The 14,199-nt window shown below is 47.2% G+C and overlaps 1 protein-coding gene across 5 annotated transcripts in view; it reads left to right on the top strand.

The window, feature by feature from the left end:
• Positions 1 to 14,199, top strand: part of LOC135919483 (solute carrier family 45 member 3-like) — a 161,168-nt gene that overhangs the window by 116,817 nt on the left and 30,152 nt on the right. For all 5 annotated transcript variants that reach the window (XM_065453337.2, XM_065453335.2, XM_065453341.2 and 2 more), the window contains one exon: positions 4,908 to 5,082. In XM_065453337.2, the coding sequence (XP_065309409.2) occupies positions 4,908 to 5,082 (175 nt within the window). The remainder of the gene's footprint in view (positions 1 to 4,907; positions 5,083 to 14,199) is intronic.

The raw sequence follows: 14,199 nt of genomic DNA, 5'->3' as shown, positions 1-14,199 counted from the left end.
AATGCCCTCCGGATGAGTATCTGCCACTGTGACGCTAGGAGCACAAATCCGTTAAGTTTATTTACATATTTGTCGTGAGTCAATGTGCATACACCTATCTTAACCATTCTTCCCGCAACAATAATCGCACATCGCCTTTGTCATCGTCACATTCTGCGAGGACGTCTCGCACTGCTTATCGGCCTGATCAGGCATTTCTGCGTAGCTTTTGAAGGGTGCAGTGTGAACCGTGTAGTGCATAAACATAAACATTAGGCGATAATGTGCGTTGGATGGGGTGAAAATGAGCACGACTTTACACATCGCAATCATTTGCGTAGCGTTTGATTAACAACTTCTCTTCGCATCGGTATCAATATGCCCCGGTTTTGCCATAGTCGTCATATACCGGTTTCCGTATGACCATTCGTATTCATACCGTTCCGTCGACGACGTTCCCTCTTCGCCATTCCGTCGTCGTCATAAAGTCGTTAAAACCTGAAGGGTGAGCGTCTATAGGATCACTTCCGCAGACGTTCTATAGACGTTACTTTTATGAGCGGCGTGTGTGCGCTCGTTAGCTGTGACAGTTAAGCGTTAGGCGGCTGAAAAGAGCCTAACTCCGCTATAGCCTGTGGAGCGCGGTACTAAAGCAAAAAAAATAATAATAATAATAATAATTTATGACGCCTGCGTCACCGTCGTTACTGCGTCAACAGAGCGAGCCCACGCAAAGTTTGCCGTGTGACACATAGCTCCACGCTCCGTTGATGTCATTTTGTTTTTTTTTCTTCGCTCGCCGTTGTAATTCGTGGGGGTAAACAACGTGTTAGTCGTTTTGCATTGTGGCGTCTCAGTATAGTCGCGTACGTTCCTCGCCTCAGAATGAGCCATGTCTCGTATTTCCATAATATATAGAAAATTTCTTGTCCGAAGAAAGCTTTTCACACAATTATTACCAACTTACGGTGTCAAAATTAGGGACGGAGTGTCACTAAGTCACATATCGAGAAACTGAGGAAGAACGGAACCACGGAGAATCCGCTGCACCAAGCTTCTTTGAAATTAAAACCTCCATGTGGCAGGCACTGATTCATTGTTCGATTGACTGAGTGATTGGACACAAAGCAACACACAATATAAGACGCCGTTGTTCACACCACCAGATCAACTCGATCTACATGGGCATTAAGGCGTTAAGGAGGCAATACGAAGTTATGTCGTTTAATATAGATTCCTTATGTCGGATGCCGAAAAGCTTTCGCGTACCGTCATCAGTGGCTTCGTAATCCGGAAAAATTCGCAAGAACGAGACAGGTGGCGATGACCTTTTGAAGTCGCTGTACGCCAGCCTCTTGCGACGCCGTGAATGTTCACAGCGTCCTACGTGGTTTGGATAAGTGAGCGGTTATTGATACATCGTCATTTTACGTTCCAAACGAAGCGATGACTCAGCATGCAGGTTCCGAGAATTTCGGCCCAAATGCGAGAAAATAACTTCAAATCCGTCACGCCGCAGTCACGCACCAGCGCCGTGAGGAATGGCGCGAAGTTGAGGAAAACTAAAATCTGACCTTGACGTTATCCGCATGGTAATAAACATTTTCGTGCTAAGTGAATGAAAATATACGTTTTTTTCTAAAGAATACTTCACCACTCTGAACCAATTTAGTTATATTCTGTGCGGTCACCCGTCAGTACGCGCGTGCGAGACTTGGTACACGAGTGTTGCGTCCTATCTCGTTGCAAGGCAGCCGCCGCGCCGGAGAGTCGAGCCCGTGACCTCACTGCTTAAAGGCTGAACACAATAGCCGCCGCTGTGCATGTATTGATCACGTTGACATTTCTTTACACTGACAATTTAACCATGGCTAAGATAACTGCACTCAGTGCCTTTCTTTTTTCTAAAAGTCCGCCGCCATTCCACCTTGTGAAAGTAGATGTACAGCGAAGCTGGTGCGGAAGTTAGACAAGCACCACCACCACAGGCGACGTACATAACGCGCGCACGCGCATGCGCGGAAGTGCAGCATGCATCCTCGTTCTTCAGGCCGTCCGACACGCGCAAGTGCCTTATTGAACTAGATTCACGTTCAAAAGTAAATTTCGTCAGTAAATGCGCAAGGTACGACTTGCACACAAGCTGCGGACATGGTAGCTTCGGATCGTAATAAGCCTATACGAGACAACATAATTCTGTTAGCCGGAAACCGAAAGCCAAAGCTCTTTTCCAGCTGCCGTTAGAGGTGCAGCCTCACTCATCCACAGTTTTGTAGGCCTCGACCTGGCGCAAGCGCGTTATTGAACTAACTGAATTTTTCAAAGTGAACTGTGTCAGAAAATTGGTAAGGTATGACTTGCGTACAAACTGCAGACATGATAGCATCGGATTGTCATACGAATATGCGAGAAAGCCTAATTCTGTTACGCGGAAACTCAAACACAAACCCCTACTGCAGCAGCCCGTTTTCGGGTGAGCACGCCACGAAAAATCCCGATCAACTAGAGGCTAACAGCTTGGCTGTAAAAAAAAAAGCACGTTGTTGAAAACTCTGATCACGCACATACAGGGCACACACCGCAAGGCTAACAGCTGGCGCGTTCTCATTGAAGTGAATCAATAAACTGTGCACAACATAGATGATAGTACAGGTTGCGCATAACTAAATGAGAAATGGGTGAGTGAAAATTAGGAAGGGATTGAGATCGGAACAGCGGCACAAACAAATGTTAAACCTAGGGTAATTTGAAAGTGCCCGAAAGATATCGAAGTTCTTTATCACCTAGAGCGACACACGCTTGACGAACACAAGTGTCAGCTTTCCTAATAATATGAAAAGCCTCATCGACCTAAAGGACCAGAAGCTGCATGACAGGACCACAATATTTTTCATTTTTACGCAACAATTTCTTTAATTTTCTTTTGTGTACGTGATAAGGGTTATTTTTTCTTTTTTCCCAACAACGAATAACTGTGAAGTCAGCGCCATCTCCTGTTCCTGCTTTCGTATGTCCTCGCCCCAGTAGCGCTGTTGCAATGCAATTTGTGTTCACCAACTCGCCATAAGGACAGTAGCTGGTTGCACACCAACATAGTTATTTGAATAAGCACTGTCTTGATGTTTTTAACTGGTTGACGGTTGTAGCCCTCTAAAATGCAGAAAAACTCTTGCAAGCCTTAGAGAGCCCCTAAATAATTTAATATAATATGTTCTGAACAGCCAACTTCGGTTTCATTCACCAGGAATTTACTGTGTCGTTACGTCACGGCGCAGAAATTGGTCACGTGGGAGCACGACAGTGCAGTGTTTGGACACTCGCAGCAGCTCGCTTGGTTGCCTCCTGTATGCTGATACTCATTGCGAGGCCCGTTGTAGCAGCATAGCAGACCACCGAGCGAGCCGAAGCGAGTGTCAAAACCCTGCAATGTCATGCTCCCACGTGACCAATGTCGACCAATGTCTGCGCCGTGACGTGAGAAGTATAAACAACGTAAAAAGTGGGTGTTGGAAAGGTATAACACTAAATTATTTATGCCGCTTTGGAGTCGGCGAGTATCTTTTCTGGGATTTAGAGGTTGCATCATGTAACGTAAAAAATGAACAATCGGAAATTGTCCTGTCAGTACTCGATTAAGACGGCGTGTGCCGATTCTCCGAAGTGTACTGCACACGACGAGACAAGAGACATTGAACGCTTTGTGTGGCCGTGCCCAGAGTACCGAGATGAAGAGACGCTCTTCTTCAGAACGTGCGAAAGAAGGACTCTCCCAAGCGTCTCTGCAATATTTTGTGCTCCCAGAAGTGTCAATTATAGCTCGCAATTAAGGAAGATCCAGGTCTTTGCGAGTTCCTCTGAGAGGCTGGTTTGGTTGACACGTGGGAACGCACCGCTTTAATGATTCAAGAGGCCTCCTGGCGCAGCAGTTGTCAGCCTCGATCGCCAAGCTAAACCTTCCTAAACCTACCTGTAGCCAAGTATTAAAATAGCACTAGTACGTTTGGAGAATTCGTGTTGTATTTCTTGGCCAGACAACTATATTACTTGGCCGCCAGCTGAGCATCATGGTGCCTGCAACAATGTCAGCCTATACCCAGTGTTCAAGCCACGGCACCGCACTCTCTGAGAGCGGTCACACACACACGGACACGCACACACGCACACCCACACACACACAGAGAGAGAGAGAGAGAGAGAGAGAGACGGTCTATATGATTTATAACCCCGTCGGACCGTCAGCTTGAGAGGGATAGGACTGTTGCGCGTTTTAAAAATTACAAGTTGGAATGTATCCGACGTCCATGAAACATCTGACGACTAAATTTACATTTTAACGACACAGTTGCGCAATTTGCTGTTACTCGTCGGCCGGAGCTCTGTGAAGCACGTTCAAGTGAATCGCAACCTCGTTGAACGTTTGAAACCGAAGTTCACGTATGAACGACGTTTTTCTTAACCTTCTGTTGCCCTGCCGGGCCACAGTGTGCAAGCGATACATGGCATGCGACATCCTCCAGTCGGTTGGACTGTGCTTTTGCCACGTAAAACGCAGTGGGTGCCTGGACTGCGGTTTGTGTCACGAGTTCATGCTACAGCCCTCGAGGCAGAAGCTTGAATCCCGATAAACGAAAGCAACGTTACATTTTTTTCTTAGTATCTTGGCAAAAAACCGCGCCCATTGTTAACTGAACGACGTAGACTCCGAAAAATAAGATCTGTCTGCGAAACTTGAGGAAGAACGGGAGAGCGGTGAACATAAAACCTTTCTTCGAACATTTTCGAACTACATACGCGAACGCGTTCGTGTATGTAGTTTGGATAGTCCTCACTCGTAAGTCTTGCAAAGAGTCAGTAGTGCAGCTTTCCTGCGTAGGCACGCACGCATTTTATTGACAAGCATTCCGGTTTCTGGCCTCTTGTTCGTGCAGCACCAGCAGCAACACTACCGACAGCGGGTCGGCGGCGGCGATGAGCTCCCGGTCATGGCGGCAGCTGCCTTGGATCGTGGGCATCAACCTGGTGGCCTTCGGTGCACACCTGTGTGCCTGCGGATGCTTCGTCTACCTGCCGCCCATGCTCCGGAAGGCCGGATTCTCGGAAAAGGTAACATTGACCGCCCGATTGCTCGCTTCCATACCGATCATGTACGGCACGGCTTATACGCGTTGGTGCACGCCAAGGTTTAGCCTCTGAGTAGGAAGCGGTACAAGAAATAACCCCCGTTTCAATATTCCGTCACGAGTGTTCAGACTGTTCTTACTCTTGAACAGTGTTTGTAAAAAAAAAAAAGTTACGTGAACTTTACTATGAAGCGACTGCAGAAGGAGAGCGTAAATATATAGAAGTAGTATGCACAGACACACTGCACAGGTGGGGTTTCTCTATAACTATTGTTATTTCTTTAACAAACAAATTAACTTCCTTTTTTCTTCCCTGCCGCCGCTTCTTTTTCCTTCGCAGAATGTTCCGCGTAATTCGGGGTAGCAATCTAGGCCTAAATTTATTTACCTCTAACCGATTTTCATTGGTGCGAAGAAATTGGATACCAGCCACATGTCTATTATGGGAGCCCTGCATGAGCTCAATGCAGCATACGGATGGTATACGCAGCTCGGTGTGGAAAAGTCCGGGGTCCGAGCATCAGCTATCAATTCCTGTGGTCTCCGTCGCGCCGGTATTCTGCCTCTTCAACTTCCTTCTTCCTTCGCGATAACAGTTACCTTTGCTCTGTGAAACGGCAGACAGAATGAGCACGAGTCCACACTCCTCAATTACATTGTTGGCACCCGATGACTTAGTGTTCGTGATCCGGGAACGAAGGCGGTTTCATACAGCTGTAGCTGTATTAATTCATTCACAAAACTTTATTAGTGTCCTGAAGCCCGGTCTTTTCAGACCGAGGCGGGCCGAGTCCACGTCGGCACCGCCAGGCCGAGCCTTATGGCTTCATTGTGGACCCTCTGGACAGCCCGTAGCTGATCTTGATATGAAGAGCTTGTTATCAACTAGCGCCAGCTGTAGCTGTATATGTTTGAAAGAAAAAAAAATAAATCTTTACATGTGTCGTTACAATATAAGTATTCATGCAGGGCATAGGGATACCCATATGCCGGTTCACGGGACCATTATCATTGTTTCCGTATCGCGCGTGAGCTCGTCGCCGTAAGGCGTGCGTACGACGATTGTACGTACGTTGAGCTTTGGCCTGTACCTGTATCACAATGAAGCTTACTCAATGCTTCCCTCCTTTTCTTGCGAAGAGAGAGAGATAGATATTTATTGTTAATGCGGAGACATCTGCATAAGTTCGCTCGTTGTGCGCGCTGGCGAGAAGAGCTGTACGAACACCTTGCTCACAAGATTGTGCATTGTTACTCAATGCGGCGATTCTCGGGTGTGGGTCATCTGTGAAGTGCAGACCTGGCATTGTCCCTGAAGTTCGCTGAAGGCGCTGCCATAAGGTCCGCGAAAAACGGAAAAAAGTTGTCCATAGGCGATTTCGCGGCATCGACGCCCGAAGTGACCATTGTTATCGAACCGTCTGCGGGCCAATATCTGGTAGACCCCAACCCGGCACCCTTCACCCGTTTTCCATTTTGACGTGGAACTGATCTGAAGTGCCGCCAGCAAACATTCACGTTCCTCGGAAAGGTGGTAAAATCTGTAATGTAACTTAATATAAAGCTGCGTAATATTCCTGCCTAATAATGTTGTTCGTGGGTTACAATCGAATGAAAAATGATTTGTATGCATCACGCATAGTGTTCAAATAGAAAAATATGCGTTCAACGGTCAAGAAAGTTTGCCTAGATCAGAGAAGTGCACTAAGCGAAGAAGAATCACGCAGGAGCCCACAGCGCCTACGCAGGCAGTTAGAAGTGCTTTGAGTAGGGATAGGAAGATAGATTCGTTATGAGAGAAAAGTTTAAAGGGTGGAATATCAAGAGACGTGTACAAATCTGCAAGCCTTTTATGTTCACGTAATCGAAGCGTAGCTTCAGTATATCGATTATTGAAAAGAGGTAGGCCACATACATGTTCTCATCCCTTTGGGCACTGTTCTCGCCAAATTTAGGTGCTCAAAGCTGCGTCGCCTGTTATAGCTTGTTTCGTCGAAAATGCTGGTTACATGTAATTAATAATTAAAAGTAATTGAATTACAATTAACTTTACAAAGTAAACAATGTAATCGTTGATTAAAAGATTACGAAATACCTAATTGATTACAAATAATTCATTACATATAACAACCATGAATTCATTTATTGTTCCTTCAATACTGCTCACTGAGGTCCAAGCAGGCTGGACAACACAAATACAAACAAAGCAGCAAAAGCAGAAAGAAACAGCAACAAAAGAACATCGATGCAGGATCAAAAATGTTAATTCACTTGCTTTAGTAAACATATCCTGAGAACACAGCAAAGACTCCAAGGACAACATAGGGGGAAATTACGTCCACTTACTTATTGAATTAAAGAAATGATAAATTAATGGCAATGAAAGTGAAGGAAAAACAACTTGCCGCAGGGGGGGAGCGATTCCACGCGTTCGCATTACGCGTGCGATGCGAAGTAATTCCAATAATGTAATATTTGGGGTTTTACGTGCCAAAACCACTTTCTGATTATGAGGCATGCCGTAGTGGAGGACTCCGGAAATTTTGACCTCCTGGGGTTCTTTAACGTGCACCTAAATCTAAGCACACGGGTGTTTTCGCATTTCGCCCCCATCGAAATGCGGCCGCCGTGGCCGGGATTCGATCCCGCGACCTCGTGCTCAGCAGCCCAACACCATAGCCACTGAGCAACCACGGCGGGTCCAATAATGTATGGTCTTTGGAAAAAAAAAACATCACTTAAACATGTCGGTGCGAGCAAAATATGGCGTTAGCACTTTTTGTCGGGGTTGTGGGGTGGGCCTGCCAGTTAAGGGTTACAAATACGGGGTGTCAGGATTGGGGGCTCAATCCCATCGCCCGTGGTCCTTTGCCAAGATTGGGGTCCGGCATGAATTCGAAGGTAGCTGGCCCATGCCGTCGTCCAACTTATTTACGCCGAGGACGTTGATAAAGTGAAGAACTTCTCATCGAGAACGAGGAATATGGGTTTATTTACAGAAATTAAATCAGTCTAACATGACTGCTTCAGAAAAGAGTGTCAGTCCAACATGACTGCACGAGAGAAGTGTATCAGTCTAACATGACTGCTCAAGAGAAGTGTGTCCAGCATTCGCACAACAACAGTTTTTATACACTCGGTCCGCCCGCCATACGAGGCGGCGACTGTTCGTTTACTCATCGCCAACTTGCTGCTGCTCCGCAGGTCAGTTTACGTACACAAAGGCACACATATTCCGAAGCCTGACGCCGGCGTTGGAGGGGTGCCGTTCCGAGAAGTAACGGCGCCAATCGTGGGTAGCTCGTTGTCCTGCGGCTGGCCGAGGCATGGGAAGCACCAAAATACGGCTTTCCCGCGGCAGCTTGTCCATGCGTATCAGATCAGGTCCGCGCTGGAGAACTCCGAAACCATTGTTCACACACCGAACTCGTTCCGTCACAATGTCGATGGGGCTGGTGGAAGGAGGCGGTTTTCAGCACAAAGGCCGCTTCTTCGAACGCCTCCTAGCTGCAGCGACGGTGAGGGGGAGATGCGCGTCGTGTCGCCCAGTCGTAACTGGGTGGCAATCTTGCCTTGCAGCTCGCCATTCTTAACAGGGGATAGATCTAGAGCTAGGTTGTTCAATTCTAACCTAAATTTTTGCCTTCGTGCCCGTAGTAGTGAGTGGTATGCGATTAAGTTGTATTAAATTAGAGGGTGAGTATAGCGCAGGAAGATCTGTTAAGTGTAAACTTTACAGCGTTTCTCTGAATAGGTTCAACATCGTCAATGTTACGTTTAGTACAAGAATCCCACATAATGCACGGATATTCTAGTTTTTCTCGCACAAGAACAGGGTAGCAGATGAGGTCAGCAATAATTGGAACAACTTTAAGTTGATGTTTCAGGACGCATAGCGTATGGAAGGCAGGTAAACAAACATTTTTTAATGTGAAGATTCCAAGGTAAGTTAGAAAGCAGTGTCATAACGATATATTTGCAACTGCTTGTTGTAATGGTGAAGACCCTAATAAGTCAGTATACGAAAGTGGATGTTCTTTTTTGCGAGTTACTGGAGGGCCGACACATTTGCTCGTGTTTAGTGACATTTTCCATTCTTTGCACCACACACGTATATTACCCAGAATAGTGTTGAGGTCGTTGTAATAGTTAGTGCAAATGATTTATTTAAAGCACCATCATCGGCAAATAATCTAATTTCTACACCATGCAGTGTTAACGTCAATATAATTAATATACAGCAGAAAGAGCAAGGGGCCTAGCACACTGCCCTGTGGTACGCCAGATGTGCCTGGGAGACAATCCGAGAGTTGAACCGCCACATCTACGTATCGCTTGCGATTAGTTAAGTAGGCTGAAACCCAACAAACGAAAATGTCTGGAATACCTTTAGTTCTAAGTTTGAAAATTATTTTATCTTGAGGAACTTTGTCAAACGCTTTGGAAATACAAAAGAAGCATATATATATTACCGTGCCTATGGAGGCTTAAAGATGCAAGAGAATAAACAATGTGACGAGATGAGTTAACGGTTGTAAATCCTTTCCCAAACCCATGTTGACATTCGGTCAATATAGAGCGCTCTTCCAGGAATTCTGTTATACTATATAGTAACTAAGCTATGTTCGATAATTAACAAATAAGTATTGAACAGTATTATATTAGTATAATGCCAATATAACATGAATCTGATATAGATAAATATCAATTTAATTAATAGCACGCGCTTAACTTTAAAAAAAGTCACAACCTCCTCAGGACCTCAGTAAAGTTCTTGACTGACTGACTTCCCGTAGTACTGCGTTGGTGGTGCATTGCGTCTGTCGTAATGCAAAACGTAAAAAAAATGGCTGTGGCTTAGCTAAGGTTAAGCCCAGGATGCGAAGCATACTAGCCTTTATTTTAGTTGTTGAACCACTGTTTAGCCTGGTGAACTGCTGTTGCTTGGGTATATTTGGTTCGGCTAGACGAAGAAACAACTCATGCGTTACTCTGCTTCGCCTTCAAGAGTGGACCATGGGCAATGGGCTACGGCGCAGCGACTACGCGCCCCGCATTGGACGCGGTGAGCGTCGATTGATTGATTGATTGAAAACATCTTTATTTACAGGATATTCGTAGAACTCGTGGGTGGGCCGCCTATTCCGGTAGCCCACTGGTTACTGCTGCTGCGCTGGCCCTCCCCACCAGCCAGTGCTGACGGTCAGGATCATCGCTGAGCAGAATAGCCTCCCACTGCTCTTTTGAGGGATTTGGGATGGGGTCAACTATGGGATTAAACTGGCAAGCCCACACCATGTGGTAGAGGTTAGCTACCGCTCCACAGTGCGGGCATTGCGGGGAGTATAGTGTAGGGTACCACTGGTGTAACTTAGCTGGCGTTGGGTATGTATTAGTTTGTAGCCTCCTAAGAGTGTTCTCTTGCAACTTATTGAGGGATTTATGTGGTGTCGGGTACTCCTTCCTGGCTGTTCTGTATGGTGCGAGAATGTCAGCATACACTGCTAAAGCAGTTAGGTCCCAGCCCTCTTCACGGTCATCAGGGGGAGACGCCCGGTATAGAAGAGCTCGGGCATGCCTGTGAGCGGCTTCGTTTCCTCCTGGTAGTTCCAGGTGACCGGGAAACCAGATGACTGAGGCTTGGCTGGGTGGATGCTTAGTCAGCAATGACAACCCTGACCTGTGAAATAATCCATTATTGAGGTTGCGACAGGCGTTCTGGTAGTCAGTGAGCACATCGGCGTTGGGGTTAGATGCTATAGCTAATGCAATAGCTGCTTCCTCTGCGTGAGTGGGGTTGGAAGTTTTCATCGAGGCGCAATTCACCATCGATCTTGAAGGCGTTGAGACCACAATAGTCATCACCCCATTCTTTGGCCCTGCGGCGTCCACATAAAGGGTATTAGGTTGCTCGTCCCATTTCTTCTGCAGGGCTTCCCCTCTTGCTTTTCTTCTTTCGATGTTATATACGGGATGCATGTTCCGCGGAATGGGGTGCACGTTGATGCGTCTCCTCAAATCACGTGGTACCTCTTCCCTTTGGTCTATCGTATAGGGCAGATTAATATGGATCTTTTCGAGCAGATCTCTACCTGGTTTTGTGAGTGCGAGCCTATTGAGTTGTGAGAGGCATTGTGCTTCCCACATCTCTTTCAGGGTATTAAGTACTCCTAGAGCCATGAGCTTTGCCGTTGGCGTGGAGTTTGGTAGCCCCAGTGCAGTCTTGTAGGCCTTCCGGATCAGCGTCTCCAACTTTTCAATTTCCGACTTGGAGAGGTTAAGAAATGCCGTCCCGTACATTATCCGAGAAATCACGAAAGCCTGCACTAAGCGGATGGCGTCCGTTTCCTTCATGCCATGGTGCTTATTTCTAATACGATGCATCATCCGGAGGATTTGTTCGGTGGATGTTGTAAGCTTCTTCACAGTGGTGGTGTTCTGTCGCCCCTGCGGGATATACAGCCCTAGGATCTTGATCTCCGTGGGTTTCGGTACTGAGTGGTTGTCTATATACACCGTGATGTCCTGCGCCAGGGGTGTCCTCGGGTTCTTCAGGATGAGCAACTCGGACTTTTCCGGCGCACACTGGAGGCCTCTTTCCCTTGCGTACTGGTCCACCGTGTCCGCTGCTGCTTGAAGACGCTCCTCGATCTCGGCGTCACTGCCCGAGTTGCACCAGACAGTGATATCATCCGCATACAATGTGTGTTTGATACCCGGGATTTCGGAGAGAAGGCGTGGGAGATCTTTCATAGCCAAATTGAACAAAAGGGGTGACAGTACCGCCCCTTGCGGAGTTCCTCTCGGGCCTAGAGTGATGGGATCAGATTTTATTCCACCGAAGTTTATAGTGGCTTGCCTTGCTGATAAGAAGTTTTTGACATAGTTGTAGGTTCTGGCGCCACAGTTGGTGTCGGCGAGGCTTTGAAGAATATTTTTATGCAGAACGTTGTCAAACGCTCCTTTCAAATCAAGTGCCAGGATGGCCCTTGTCTGTGACTTGGGGGGTGTCTCAAGGAGATCCTTGTACAGGTACAAGAGGGCGTCCTGGGTCGATAGGTGAGGGCGAAAGCCGAATTGAGTGTTAGGTAGGAGGTTGTTCTCTTCTAAGTATCTACTGAGTCTCGTGTTGATGACCCTCTCTATGAACTTGCCCAAACACGAGGTCAGCGATATCGGTCTTAGATTATCCAGTTTAAGGGGTTTGTTCGGCTTTGGAATGAACCGAACCTCGGCCGTCTTCCAGGATATTGGTAGCGTTCCTGTAGCCCAATGCTGCTCGTTGAAGCATTCCACCAGCGAGGTGATGGTGTCGTCGCTGAGGTTAAACAAGAGCTTAGCTGTTATTTGATCTGGACCTGGAGCTGCATTTTTTCTCATGGCCGCTATTTCTGCTTTGATCTCTTCCTTCGTGAGTGGGATGTCCAGCTTCGCATTCGGCAGCCCAGAATACTCCGGTTGTTCCACGACTGGGTCCGTGCACAGATACCTGGTCTTGAGCTTTTCCATCAACTCTGTGTCCGTACCCGGGATGGCGTGTACAATCTTCGTGAGCCTGTCTTTAGTGGCCGACTTGCTGCTGCTGGGGTCGATTAGGACACGCAGGAGCTTCCAAGTCTTTGACACACCTAGCTTCCCCTGAATACCATCGCAGAGCGTATTCCAGTTCTGTCTAGCCAAGGATATGGCGTAGGATTCTGCCTTTTTGTTTATCTCGTCTATTTTTTTCCTGAGTTTGCGGTTAAGCCGTTGTCTTCGCCATCTCTTTGTCAATGAGTGTCTTGCTTCCCATAAATGCAGAAGGTGCGGATCGACTGCTGGGCAATCTTCTGTCGTGCAGACCTCTTTCGTAAAGGCTTTCAAAGCTTGCACCTCACCCTTAACCCATTCCTCTAGGTTTGTAATAGACTTTGCAGTAGATGCCCGGGCCTGTCTCCACCTGTCCCAGTTCGTAATTCTTGCGACACCTATTTTGCGTTTGCACGCGTTTGTGCTTATCTCCAGAGAGAGGATGAAGTGATCGCTTCCCAGGTGCTGTTCGGTATTCTTCCAAATCGCGCTGTTTATATTCTTGGTGAACGTCAGGTCCGGACACGTGTCTCTACTAACGCTGTTTCCCAGCCTCGTAGGGTAAGTGGGATCGGTGAGGATCGATAGCCCTTCTTGCGTCACCACTACTTCCAGTTTTCTGCCTTTTGGTGTCGCCGCCGGGTAGCCCCATGAAGGGTGCGGTGCGTTGAAGTCGCCCCCAATCACGCAGGGGGCATGTCCCGCTAAGCTCAGAAATTTCTTTATGAGGGAACCCAATCTTGCGTGCCTGTCTTTGGGAGGGCTGTAAACATTCAATACATGCGTGCTTGTCGCTCCTCTTTGGAGAGGAAGAATAGTAATGTAGCAGTGCGCAATATCCGGCTCGAAAGGGTCGTGCAGTATGGCAGTGTATAGTTTGTGCACTAACGTGGCAGTTAACTGGTCTTGCTGATAAGTCACATAGCCTTGGAGTTTGATAGGTATTAGGTGGGGTTCTTGAATTAGGATAGCTGCCGGTGGGTCAGATTCCTGAGATAGTAGGAGATTAAGAGCCGCCTGCTTTCTCCTGTAGCCCCGGCAGTTCCACTGCCAGATCTTTATTCTAGGTTTGGCTGGCATGGTGAGTCTGTATCGGAGTGCTCGTCCACTTGCATTGTACGAGCGAATTTGGACTTATGTCTTTTATCCACATGTTCCTTCCGAAGTGCAGAAATTGCCGTCTCCGTGTACCGTCTGTTGTTTGCAATCTGCTCTCGAATTTCTTGGAATTGGGCGTTCACGTAAATTGGAAAGGCTCGAAACTCCTCCTTGAAGGATCGGAGTTCTTGGACAATTTGTTGGTAGACCTCGCCTAAAGCAGGCTGGGAGCTAGGTGCCTGCTGTGTTTGGCTTTGAGGAGTCGGCTGAGTTACCGCCGTTATTGCATTAGTAGTGGCTCGCTTAAGCTCTTGGTTTTGGATTGTTAAAGCGCTGACTTGTTTTTTAAGACTTTCTATCTCTTTTTTGAGTGCTGCCAACTGCGTGTTATTATGGGGCGGGGAGGACGAGGGGAGGGGAGGCCACTCTGCAA

This window comes from Dermacentor albipictus, chromosome 3, assembly GCF_038994185.2.
Source record: "Dermacentor albipictus isolate Rhodes 1998 colony chromosome 3, USDA_Dalb.pri_finalv2, whole genome shotgun sequence".
NCBI classification, from domain to species: Eukaryota; Metazoa; Arthropoda; class Arachnida; order Ixodida; family Ixodidae; genus Dermacentor; species Dermacentor albipictus.
The sequence above is the reverse complement of the archived record's forward strand: the minus strand, read 5'-3'. Positions and strand labels throughout refer to the sequence as shown.